Genomic DNA, 14,028 nt, shown 5'->3' with positions numbered 1-14,028 from the left:
GTGACAAACTTGGTATCAGAGCCTAAGGTTTTAAAGTGTCCTAGGATATCTCGGAGCCATATTTAGTAGAGTCCTTATTATCGGTGTGTTGTCGACCACATCTATAATTGGGATGCTACAGGGGCATTTAGGAATAATACCCTTCTTTCATGTTCTCGATCGTGCGATAAAGCTGATGGTAAGATTGTTCCTCCTTTAACTCGTGCTTTACTTTAACTTTTAGTACATGGAACCTAAGAAGAAGGCAAGAACTGGCCAAAGAGCCAATGTCACCCCAAGAGTGACAGTTGATCCTATAATTGATGATGTGGGTGAGCACCTGAGGAGTGAGAATATTCCTCCAATTACTACATTGCCTAACTCTACTACAACTGATCAGACCACACTTGTCCCTACACCTACTGAAGGTGCAACGGTTCCTCCAACTGATATTCCAATTCCACCTCCAGTTCCAGCTTCCGATTCTGGTGTTTCTGATGTTGATCTTAGGGGAGCCATACAGATGTTGGCTTAAATAGTGGCATCCCAGGCCCAGAGATCAAATGTTGCACCCATTTCTTCCAGTCAGCCAGGGGATTCTACTAGTTCCAGGGTGAACAGGTTTCTCCAGTTGGATCCTCTAGTGTTCATGGGTACTAACCCAGAGGAAAATCCCCAGAACTTCATTGATGAGATGCACAAGACTCTCCGAGTTATGCGTGCTACTGAGACAGAGGCGGTGGAATTGGCCTCCTACCTCCTGAAAGAGGTGGCATATTCTTGGTTCGAACTATGGGAGGAGTCCCGTGAAGAAAGGAGCCCTCCGGTGAGGTGGGGTGAATTTGCCGATGCCTTCATTGATCATTTCTTGCCTGCCGAGACTAAGGCAGCCCGTGCTGCTAAGTTTGAGAACTTGAGGCAAGGTAGCCTGAGTGTGTGGGATTACCATATGAGATTCACGTACCTGTCTAAGTATGCTATTTACATGTTATCCACTATGGAGGCTAGAGTGCGCCACTTTATGCAGGGACTTAGTCCCTTGGTAATTAATGAGGCTACTACAGCTGCCTTGAATTCTGATATGACCTATGGAAAAATGGTGGCATTCGCTCAAGCAACAGAGACTCGCAAATTAAGGAACATAATTGAGCGAGAGGGTAGTAATAAGGCCCGGTCTACGGGAAAATTTGGTGGTTCTTCTGGTGGTGGCAGGTCAGCCTTCAGAGGAGGGTCGTTAGGGCCATCACAGTCCTTTGCTCAATCTTCGGCTAGTGCACCGCCATCAGGGCCCAGTCAGCAGCAATAATGGAGCCATTTCAGGCCCAGTCAGGGCAACAAGGGATCCAATCAATAGGGTCTTCATGATGGTAGATTCCAGCAGCAGAGAAGGCCCCCATGTCCTAGGTGTGGAAAGATGCACCTAGGAATATACTACATGGACTTGCCTATATGCTACGGATGCGGATTGAGGGGTCACATTCAGAGGGATTGTCGTTCGTTCTACCAGGGTGCGGGTAGGGGCCCAGCACAGCCAGCCAATTCTGCAGCTACTATATCTACAGCACTTCCTCCGGCTCGAGGCACTCCAACACCCGCAGGGCGTGGTGCAGCTAGGAGTGGAGCATAGAGTTCGGGAGGATCCGGTCGTTTCTATGCTATGAGGGGTCACCAGAATTTAGAGGCTTCTCCAGATGTTGTCACAGGTATATGGACTGTCCAATCTCATGAAGTATATGCTCTTATTGATCCCGGTTCCACTTTGTCATATGTCACACCTTATGTTGCTATGAAATTTGGGATAGAACCAGAACAACTTTATAAGCTATTCTATGTATCTACTCCGGTTGGTGAGTTTATGCTGTGCGGGTTTATAGGGATTGTGTTGTCACGTTATGTGGTCGGGACACCGTGGCCGATCTTATTGAATTAAGAATGGTCGATTTTGATGTGATAATGGGGATGGATTAGATTTATTCTTGTTTTGCCAAGCTTGATTGCCGAACCAGGACTGTTAAGTTCGAATTTCCAAACGAGCCAGTTATTGAGTGGAAGGGTGATGATGTAGTTCTAAAGGGTAGGTATATTTCCTACCTTAAGGCCACTAAGATGATCAACAAGGGATGTATTTACTATTTGGTCCGGGTTACGAACACCGATGTTGAGGCACCTACACTTGAGTTTGTGCCTGTTGTGAATGATTTTCCAGGAGTCTTTACGGATGAACTCCCTGGGATCCCACCAGACAGGGAGATTGATTTTGGGATTGATGTGATGCCAGACACGCATCCTATATTTATTCCACCATACAGAATGGCACCGGCAGAATTGAAGGAGCTAAAGGAACAATTGAGAGATTTGTTAGAAAAGGGTTTTATCCGGCCAAGTGTGTCGCCTTGGGGTGCACCGGTCCTTTTTATAAGAAAGAAATATGGGTCACTGAAAATGTGTATTGACTATCAGCAGCTTAATAAGGTCACAATCAAGAATAACTACCCCACTGCCAAGGATAGATGACTTGTTTGATCAATTGCAAGGTGCCAGGTACTTCTCCAAGATTGATTTAAGATCCGGGTATCACCAATTGAAGATCAGGGAGCGGGATATTCCGAAAATAGCTTTTAGAACCCGATATGGGCACTTTGAATTTTTAGTAATGTCTTTTGGGCTAACAAATGCCCCAGCAGCCTTCATGGATCTTATGAATCGAGTTTTTAAGCCATTCCTCGACTCTTTTGTGATAGTGTTTATTGACGATATTCTTGTATATTCACGAAGTCGAGAAGACCTTGCCGATCATCTCAGGGTAGTTCTGCAAACCCTACATCAGCACCAGTTATGTGCAAAGTTTACAAAGTGTGAATTTTTGCTTGAATCGGTCATATTCTTGGGTCATGTAGTTTCTAATGAGGGAATTAAGGTTGATCCTCAGAAAATTTCAGCTATGAAGAATTGGCCGAGGCCTATAACTCCAACGGAGATTCGCAGTTTCTTAGGCTTAGCAGGATATTACAGAAAGTTTGTGGAGGGGTTTTCTACTCTTGCCTCTCCATTGACTAAATTGACGCAGAAGGCAATTAAGTTCCAATGGTCAGATGCTTGTGAAAAGCGTTTCCAAGAATTGAAAGCAAGATTGACTACGGCACCGGTGTTGACTCTACGAGAGGGTATAGATGGATTTGTGGTATATTGTGATGCTTCAAGAATCGGGCTTGGATGTGTATTAATGCAACATGGAAAGGTGATAGCTTATGCTTCTAGGCAACTAAAGAATCATGAAAAGAACTATCCAACACATGATTTAGAACTTGCGGCGTTGGTATTTGCATTGAAAATTTGGCGTCATTATTTATATGGGGTCCATGTGGATATATTCACGGACCATAAGAGCCTTAAATATATTTTCAAACAGAAGGAATTGAATCTGAGACAGAGAAGATGGCTTGAATTACTCAAGGATTATGACATTGATATTTTATACCATCCGGGGAAGGCTAATGTTGTGGTGGATGCTCTTAGCCAAAAATCTATGGCTAGCTTAGCACACTTGAAGGTATATCAAAGGCCATTAGCCAAAAAAGTTCATCGATTGGCTAGTTTGGGAGTTCGTCTTGCGGACTCTAGTGAAGGAGGGGTAATTGTGCAAAATAGGGTTGAATCATCGCTTGTTGTGGAAGTCAAAGAGAAACAATACAACGATCCATTGTTGGCACAATTGAAAGAGGGGATTCATAAACATAAGACCATGGCCTTTTCTCTTAGCATAGATGATGGTACATTAAGGTACCAAGGGCGACTATGTGTTCCAAACGTGGATGGTCTCCGTGAAAGAAATATGACTGAAGCTCACACTTCTAGGTATTCAGTGCACCCAGGTTCTACACATATGTATCATGATCTTAAGGAAGTCTATTGGTGGAATAATATAAAGAGGAATGCGGCGGACTTTGTGGCAAGATGTCCGAATTGTCAGCAAGTGAAGGCCGAACACCAAAGGCCCGGTGGGTTGGCACATAACATAGAAATTCCAATGTGGAAATGGGAAATGATTAATATGGACTTTGTGGTAGGATTACCTCGCACTCCGCGCAAGTTTGACTCAATTTGGGTGATTGTGGATCGACTCACAAAATCAGCACACTTTTTGCCGGTTAAGTCTACCGACACAGCGGAGCAGTATGCTCAGATGTATATCAAAGAAATAGTCAGGTTGCATGGCACCCCAGTTTCCATCATTTCTGATTGGGGAGCACAATTCACTGCTAATTTTTGGAAGAAATTTTAGCAAGGTTTGAGAACTCAGGTGAATCTTAGTACAGCTTTTCACCCGCAGACTGACGGTCCAGGCAGAGCGTACTATTCAAACACTTGAGGATATGTTGCGCGCTTATGTTCTAGACTTCAAAGGTAGCTGGGATAATCATTTACCAGTCATAGAATTTGCATACAACAATACCTATCATGCTAGCATTCAGATGGCATCGTTCGAGGCTTTATATGGTAGGAGATATTGATCTCCCATTGGGTGGTTCGAAATTAGTAAAGCAGAGTTAATAGGGCCAGACCTCGTGCATCTGGCTATGGAAAAAGTTAAAATCATTAAGGAGCGGTTGAAGACAGCTCAGAGTCATCAGAAATCCTATTCGGATGTTCGTCGTAAGGATTTGGAGTTCAAAGAAGGTGATTGGGTATTCTTGAAAGTTTCCCCCATGAAAGGTGTAATGCGATTTGGTAAGAAAGGAAAATTGAGTCCGAGGTATATCGAACAGTACAAAATCATTTAGAGGATCGGTGAGGTGGCGTACAAGCATGAGCTACCACCTGAGTTGTCATTAGTGCACCCGGTATTTCATGTGTCTATGTTGAAGAAGGTAATCGGAGATCCATTGATTGTTGTGCCACTTAAGACTATTGAGGTTAATGAAGAACTGACCTATGAAGAAATTCCAGTTGCCATTCTTGATAAGCAAGTCCGAAAATTGAGAAACAAAGAAATTGCCTTCGTAAAAGTGTTGTGGCAAAATCAACAAGTTGAAGAAGCTACTTGGGAGGCCGAGGAAGAGATGAAGAAGAATTATCCTTATTTGTTTGAATAGCTATGTAATCTTTCTAGGAAATTGTCGCCTATGAATTGTGTATCACTTGTACAGTTGATATTAAAGGTGTTCCTTTCTAGTTATATGTTATTTTTGAGGCCATGGTTGGTGTTGTTTTGGTGTTATGTTACGTCATTGGATTATGTATAAGTTGTTAGTATGTGTTTCTGGGGTTCTCTTGCAGGTGGATAGGCCTAGTTATAAGGGAAACTCTGCCGAAATTTCTGGAAAATTCGAGAGATAGTCAAAACTTTGGGAGCTTGAGGTATGTAAGAAAATAGTTAAGTTATGATCAGTGTTGGGGTCGACTCTACTTCTCATTAGAGGATGAATGATCCTGAGTGGGGGAGAATGTAGCAACCCAGAAAATTTCGAAGTACTTAAGCGTTATTAAGAAAGTTGATGTGTGCTAGTTATATTACTTTGTATGCCGACGAGGGCTATTAATATGATGGATATCAATTGGATAAGATAATAAGTGTACTAGACATATTATAAGTGATGTGGGGTCTAAGGAGAGGCCTAACTCCAAGGCAAGTTGGAAAATTTCATGATAGACAAAAGTTGCAAATGAGTACGCACAAGACCAAACTTTGGATAATCATATCTACATATATATATATATATATATATATATATATATATATATATATATATATATAAGGATTTATGTGATGAACAACCTATCAAATGAAAGATCTTCGCGTCTAGTTTCTAACACTTTAAATCGTTCGTCATTTGGACACTCCTACAAGAAGTTATGACCAAATTATCAAACGTTGGCAGAAATTTCCACTACTGCGCCGCCCCATGCGGCGCGCCTGTGGGGTTTTCCAGAAAACTTCAAAATTTTGTTTCTAGGCACATTTTTCACTACCACACGGCACCCCGCAGCGCCCCATGCGGCGCAGCTGTGCAAATTTTGGGGTTTTTACAACCCAACCCCATTTTAATAAATAGCCTTTGGGGCTTTATTTGGGACGATTTTCTGGTGAGTCTAGAGAGAGATAAGAGCATTTTAGAGAGAGAAGGAGAAAACCTAAACCTCCCAATCATCCAATCTTGCACCAATCTTTAAGAATCAAGGAAGTCAATCACTAGATTATCCTTCATCCAGGTAAGTCCTACTTCTAAGCTTTCATACAAGAGGTTATGAGTTCAAATATATTGTGGGGATGGAAATAGGCCATGCATGTGACACAAAGTTGTAGTATGTGGGGTTAATGAACCATTTTGGGTATTTTCTTGTTGAAATTGGTTGAGGGATGAAAGGATCTCCATTGTAGAGCCTTGTGGTCTATTTCGCATGTTAGGTGTTTGACAAAATTTCTAAGAGAGTTACATCATGGAAATCCTTCTAATTATTAACTGATTTTCACTATCTTCCTATATATTGTTATTGCTAGAAGTGTTAGGGCGTTGTAGTAACTTAATGAAATCTCGGACAAGGTATGTTGGCTAAACCCTTCTCTTAGAATTGAATCCCGCGATATTCATGTAAATTATGTAAGTCCCGAGTGGTCCATTATAAAATTGGTTATTCCGAGTAAGCTTGGGTTGAAAGATATATGTTCAACAAGTATCCCAAATGCTTTATTCATGTTATGTTACCAATTGAGGATGTGTTAAAATATGGGTTGTGCATTAATAATGTTTCGACTTTAAGTCAAGTTCAAACGAAGGCTATTATGCAAAATTTTGTGAAATATCCCTATGTGCCTTAGACTCTAAATTGCTCACATGTGTACTACACACCTTGATTTGAATTGTATTTGTTGTTGTTGATGATGATGATAATTGAAATTAAAAAGGTGAGCATGAAGTACTAAATATGGCCAACGTGCCAAGAATGATCTTATAATTATGGCCATTAGTGCCAATGAAATGAAAAGATGTGAAAGTAATATGAAATGCGATGATTGATATAAAAAGGTTGATGTCTCGAATAAGACAGCCTAGCCAGTCGGGTCATGATCGGACATCATGCCGCACTTATGGTGGTGATTGTGCTGGAAATTGTAATTGAAATGGTAATTGTGGTTGATGTCCTTAATGGATAGCCTAGCCGATCGGGTCTTGATCGGACTCCGTGTTAAAGACGGTGGTATTCACATTGAAAGAAATTGTGGTTGATGTCTCTAATGAGACAGCCTAGCCGATCGAGTCGTGATCGGACTCTGTGCTGAGAGTACGATGGTACTGGTATTGTGAATAATGATATTGTGAATAATGGTATTGTGGACAATGGTATATCGATACTAAAACTCTCCCAATATGAGATATGGAAATTAATTGAAACACTGTCTTGATTCTAAATTGAGGTTTGATGTTGATTAAGGCTTCCATTAACATTATGATAATCTTGTTTGCATTATTTGTCATTCTATTGAGAGGGTGTTTAGTTATAAATACTAGTGCTTTTCGACAGTACTAACGTCCATTTTGCCGGGAGTGCTACATCTTTAAATGGATGCAGGTGGTTCCACAGCAGAAGATATTGATCAGTGATAGCAGTGCACCTTCTTCCCAGCTGACTTGGTGATCCCCACTTCATCCCGGGGTCATGAATCTTTTGTACTTTGTGTATTCTGTTTGAGGTATAGCTGGGGCCTTGTTGCCGGCATTATCATTGTACTCTTCTTTATCTATAGAGGCTCCGTAGACATAGTGTGAGTTGTGTATTGGTACTGGAAAAGTTAAAATATGTTATGTTGTGGCTGTATTATTTGTCCATTTAAGACTTTAAAAATGATGAATTATTGGTAATTAAGTGATATTGTAGACATGAACACCTTTTTGGCTAATTAATGAAAATATGTATTATCTCCCTTCGTGGATGAGTTTGGGTAGAATGAAATTTAACAGGCTTGCTCGGTCGGGTTCACTTGGTTGAGCGCCGGTCGCGCTCCTCGGTTTGGGGCGTGACAAACTTGGTATCAGAGCCTAAGATTTTAAAGTGTCGTAGGATGTCTTGGAGTCGTGTCTAGTAGAGTCCTTATTATCGGTGTGTTGTCGACCACATCTATAATTAGGATGCTACATGGACATTTAGGAATAATACCCTTCTTTGATATTCTGAATCATGTGATGAAACTGGTTGTGAAGCTGTTCTTCCTCCAACTCGTGCATTGAGGTTCAAGGTAAGTTTAAATGCTCTTTTAGTTTATTCCAAGCAATGTTGTCATGTGACATGACGAAGGGGTGAAGGCATGTCATATGTATCATGTTGAATGAATAGTATGACCATATGAGACAATTATATAGTACCATGAGCATACTTTATATGAAAAGAGTGCTAGAAGTGATTACCCACCTTCAAAGAGGCATTGACGTGATAAATGAGACCTAAGCTTAACTTGTACATGTGGATAGTGTGGGAACCATGTATATGATTCTAAGATGTAAAATTTGGTACATAGGCACGTAATATATGAAAGGCATGGCCTGGAGAGTAATGATAAATATGTAGGTCTCGCACGGGAGACAAGAAGTTATGAAAGGAGAGAAAATTGAACCCACAATGAGAAGACCCTAGCATTAGGAATGTGCGAAGTTGTGTTACACTCCAAAAAGGATATTGACATGAGGGATTTGGATCCTAGGCCTGTGTGGCTGAATAAGGGCTGCCTTAGTCTTGGCAGGCAAGAAATGGTCTATGAAGGCATCTGCAAACTCACTCCATCCCGCCGGAGGGCTCCCCTCCTCACGGGAATCCTCCCACATCTCAAACCAGGAATATGCCACCCCTTTCAGATGATAGGAGGCCAACTCTACTCCCTCTGTCTCCGTAGCACGCATAACTCAGAGAGTCTTATGCATCTCATCAATAAAATCCTGAGGGTCTGCCGCGGGATTAGTACTAGTGAATACTGGAGGGTCTAACTGAAGGAACATGTTAACCCTGGAACTGGAAGAATCTCCTTGCAAGCTAAATGAGGTGGGTACAACATTTGACCTCTGAGCCTGGGAAGTACTAACTGAGTCAGCATCTGAATAGCTCCCCTAAGATCCCCATCGGAAATACCGGGACCAGGAGTTGGGGCTGGAGGCGGAACAGGTATACCGGTGGGAGGGATTGTGGCACCCTCCGCGGGTGTAGGAACTGGGGTAGTCTGTTCTGGAGTAGACGAATTAGGCAGTGTGATAGTAGGGGGATTATCCTCACCCGCATTATCAAGCAAGGGATCAACAACCACTCCTGGGGTGGTATTGGCTTCTTGGCCAATTCTCGCTCTCTTCTTAGATGCCATTTACTGAAAGTAAGAACAATGCACGAGTTAGGAGAAAACAACCTCACGTTCCGCTCTATCGCACGATATAGAACAACAATGAAGGGTATCATTCTTAAATGTCTAAGTAGCCCCCTAATTATAGATGTGGTGACAACTCACCGATAAGAAGGGCTCTACTAGACATGGCTCCGAGACATCCTAGGACACTTTAAAACCTTAGGCTCTGATACAAAGTTTGTCACGCCCAACCTCGGGGAGCGCGACCAGCGCTCAACCGAGTGAACTCGGTCAAGCAAGCCTAGTAAACCTTTCCTACCCGACTCATTCATGATCCAAAAAGGGAATGCGTCACCATTTGTAAAATAGGGGAGAGATCAGTTGTATAAATATATAAACGTTGCTAGTTCATTTTTCATTATATGCATTATGCCATAGTTAAGTTTCCAAAATTCAACTCAATCCAACGACTGCCCCAACATACATACATGACCCACAAAAACGTCTACGAAGCCTTTAAGGATACCAAAGAGCAACATGACAATGCCGATAACAAGGCCCCGGCTATACCTCAAAATGTGAAAACTTATACAAAAGAAGGACTACATGACCCCTGGGAGAAATGGGGCTCACCAAAAACTGCTGTGAGGATTGAAAGAGAGCACCACTATCTGCGATGGAACCACCTACATCCATTCAAAGATGTAGCGCCGCCGGTAAAAGGGACGTTAGTACTGTCGAATAGTACTAGTATGTAAGGCAAACACTAATCTTAGTAGAATGAATAGTGAAACAAAGAGAAGGAAGTCATAATAATCAATAAGTACTTCATAGAAATACAAAGAAAATACCAAGTAAGGTTCACATAGTTTCCAATTCAATCTTTCCATCTTTTTAGATTAACAATCTTTAGTGCCAAAGCCACAACTCATAATGCCACTGTGTTTTTACACGGAGTCCGATCTCGGCCCGACCGGCTAAGCCATCCCAAGTGAGACATATCCATATCCATAATGTAAATCAATAGTTCCAACACAAATGCCACCATGTGTACGGCATGGCGTCCGATCTCGGCCCGATCGGCTAAGCCATCTCACTTGAGACATAACCTCTTCCAATTGTTCACTCAATTCACATCTCTTTCCCATCTTTCATTACATGGCACAAACAGCCTCATTTATTAAATAGTTCTTGGCACTTGGGCATATTTTACAATTCAAGTCTTTCCCTTTTTATTCAATCAAATAATGTCATCATTCGTGTCGATACGTACCATCATAATAGGCATTTCACACATAAGGGAAGGAGCTTGGAAAATCATAGTCACGTTCTCAAATAGCATGATGACATGGTAAACATATAAAAAATTAGGGAACATGAATCTTCCAACCCAACACACTAAGGCAAACAATTCTAGTATGATCAAGTCGGAACTTACACCAAATATTCAGACACCAGGAGTTCGATTCTAGGAAGAAGAGAGTTAGCCATACATACCTCAATTGCGCTTCTTTAGACTCTACAATTTTTCGGAACCCTTAGCAACCTCAATCTATTTAAGCAATATACAAATTGAACCCAAAATTAGGAAAACATTCATGGTTCTAGTTCACTTCTTATTTTTCCCACACTCTTTATCACATGCATGCAAGATAAATAACCCTCACACCCATGGACCATCTTATTAATACCCCATTATAGCTATGTTTGAAATTAAGAGCTGGGGTGATGAAGTCTTACCTTTTTGGATGAAGAAATTGAGTGCTCTACTTGAGTATTTCCAAGCTTTGAGTGATGGGTGAAGATTGATTGATGAAAATTAGTTCCTCCCTCTAGAACCCTCTCTCTCTCACACTAGAAATATCAGAAATGAGCTCAAAATAGACTAAATGGGGTATTTTAACGGAGTGGGAGTCGGGTTTTAAATTAAGAAAAATGGTGCCCCGACACAGGTATGCGGTCCGCAAAGTGACCGTATAAATGGCCCTCAGGGGCCTGAACTTATGGCCTAGGTATGCGACGAGTATGCGGTCCGCATACTCGTTATGTGATCGCATAATGCACCGCAGAACTCCCTCTAAAAAAACTCAAAAGGGATTATGCGATCGATACGCGGTTGCATAATCGACCGCAAAAATGACCTCAAGTTGGCCAAACTTACTGCTTCACTCTGCGGCAATTATGCGGTCCGCAAAGTAATTATGCGGCCGCATAATGGGCCGCAGAAATGCGTTCTTCTGGAAAATATTTTTCTCTTAGTCCGTAGGGTACTGTTCTATCCAAAAAGTTTGAACCGCAGCGAGCAAGTTCGCCGCGAAGAATTTTCTACTATAGTAACGCAAGAATCTAAATTGGCACCACGAAACCTCAAGTTTTTGGTTTAAATTTTTGCGGGTCCTTACATGAATAATGGTATTGTGAACAATAGTATATCGATACTAAAAATCTCCCAATGTGAGATTTGGAAATTAATTGAAACACTGTCTTGATCCTAAATTGAGGTTTGATGTTGATTAAGGCTTCCATTAACATTATGTTAATCTTGTTTGCATTATTTGTCATTCTATTGAGAGGGTGTTTAGTTATACATACTAGTGCTATTCGACAGTACTAACGTCCCCTTTACCGGGGGCGTTGCATCTTTAAATAGATGCAGGTGGTTCCACAACAGGAGATATTGATCAGTGATAGCAGTACATCTTCTTCCCAGCTGACTTGGTGATCCCCACTTCATCCCGGGGTCATGACTCTTTTGTACTTTGTGTATTCTATTTGATGTATAGCCGGGGCCTTGTTGCCGGCATTATCATTGTACTCTTCTTTATTTATAGAGGCTCCGTAGACATAGTGTGGGTTGTGTATTAGTACTGAGAAAGTCAAAATATGTTATGTTGTGGCTGTATTATTTTTCCTTTTGAGACTTTAAAAATAATAAAAACTATTGGTAATGAATTGGTATTGTAGACATGATCACGTTTTTGTCTTATTAATGAAAATATGTATTATCTTCATTCGTGGATTAGTTTGGGTAGAAGAAAATCTAACAGGCTTGCTCTGTCGAGTTCACTCGGTTGAATGCCGGTCGCGTTCCTCGGTTTTGGGGCGTGACAATGACACTATCTTCGCGATCGAGAAGAGCAAAGTCCCTACCAGTCCATTTAGCCTTTCGCGATTGTGACCCTTCTTATGCCATCGCGATGCACACCAAACACACCAGAAACCAACAGTGATAAAACAAGGAGAATTTGTCTGAAACCATTCCGAAACACACCTGAGGCCCCCGAGACCCCATCCAATCATACCAACAATTACCAATACCTTATCCAAACTTATCCTAAGGCTTGAAAAGCCACAACTAACATCAAAATCACGAATCGACGGTAAACTCATTCTTTAAACTTTCAAACTTCGACGAACGCATCCGAATCACACTTAAACATTTTGGAATGATGCTAAATTTTCGTACAAATCACAATACGAACCTATTCCAAGGCTCGGAATCCCAAACGGACACCGATAACTCCAAAATCCACTTCGAGTCAAACTTAGAAAATTCTAAAACCTTCAAAATGCTAACTTTTAACAATAAGCGCTGAAATGCTCCCGGCATATCCAAATCTCGATCCGAACATACGTCCATGTCCAAAATTATCATATGAACCTATTGGGACCTTCAAATTCCGATTCCGAGGTCGTTTACTCAAAGCGTTGACTCAAGTCAAACTTGGCCACCTTAGACCACTATTATGGAACCAAGTGTTCCGAATTCAACCAGAACCCCTCCAAAACCAAACCAACCAACCCTGCAAGTCATAAAACAGTAAAAACACATATGGGAAGTCTTAAATAGGTGAACATGGATCTGTAAAGCAAAATGACTGATCAAGTCATTACATTTAGACTCCAGAGTTTGTCTCTAAACCTCCAATCTCATATTAACACCGTCTCGCATCTCGTCAATCAGTACAATATCATCTGCAAATAACATACACTATGACACCTCCCCTTGAATGTGACGCATCAGTGTATCCAGTGCCAATGCAAATAAAAACAAGCTAAGAGCTGACCTGTCACGACCCAATTCTCGCTATAGGTCGTGATAACGCCCAGCGTCGCCGTTAGGCAAGCCAACAAGGAACTATCAACTTAATTATTTACTTTATTATTTTTTAAATTATGAGTTTTATTAAGTAAAGGAAATTAGGCATAGAAAAATATGGAGATATAAAACATTAATAAAAAAAAACATAAAAGGAAAAGGCGACAATACTAGATAAATACCATAACCATCTACTAGAAATTTCTAAAACCCGGCGTTACAAGTGGATGGGCATCTACTAGAAAATACAATACTAATACAACATATGTCTGAAATATAAACTAGACAAGATATAATAAATGAATAAGAGAGGGACTCCGTGTGCTACAGATCGTAACCTGGAATGCAGCATCCAAATCACACTTAAACATCCCGGAATGATGCCAAATTTTACATATAAGTCACAAATGACAATACGAACCTATTCAATGTCTCGAAATCCCAAACGGAGATCGATAACACCAAAGTTCTCTCCATACTAAACTTAGAAAATTCTAAAACCTTCAAAACGCCAACTTTTCATAATAAGCACTGAAACGCTCTCGGATCATCCGATACTCAACCTGAACATATGCCCAATTTTGAAATCCACTCTTCGGGCATCTTGTTCATCCTAAAAGTGATGTTA

At 41.2% G+C, this 14,028-nt stretch overlaps 2 protein-coding genes across 2 annotated transcripts; both read left to right on the top strand.

The window, feature by feature from the left end:
* The first annotated feature begins 226 nt into the window (after positions 1 to 226).
* On the top strand, positions 227 to 2,493 carry LOC138901521 (uncharacterized). Its single transcript, XM_070189293.1, has 4 exons — positions 227 to 407; positions 519 to 865; positions 1,007 to 1,191; positions 1,986 to 2,493. Exons 1-4 carry the CDS (start codon positions 227 to 229, stop codon positions 2,491 to 2,493), a joined length of 1,221 nt encoding a protein of 406 aa, XP_070045394.1.
* Positions 2,494 to 3,721: 1,228 nt separating this feature from the next.
* Positions 3,722 to 5,072, top strand: LOC138901520 (uncharacterized). Its single transcript, XM_070189292.1, has 2 exons — positions 3,722 to 3,952; positions 4,848 to 5,072. Exons 1-2 carry the CDS (start codon positions 3,722 to 3,724, stop codon positions 5,070 to 5,072), a joined length of 456 nt encoding a protein of 151 aa, XP_070045393.1.
* Positions 5,073 to 14,028: the final 8,956 nt, after the last annotated feature.

This window comes from Nicotiana tomentosiformis, chromosome 11, assembly GCF_000390325.3.
Source record: "Nicotiana tomentosiformis chromosome 11, ASM39032v3, whole genome shotgun sequence".
NCBI classification, from domain to species: Eukaryota; Viridiplantae; Streptophyta; class Magnoliopsida; order Solanales; family Solanaceae; genus Nicotiana; species Nicotiana tomentosiformis.
This window is presented reverse-complemented; position numbering and strand designations above follow the sequence as displayed.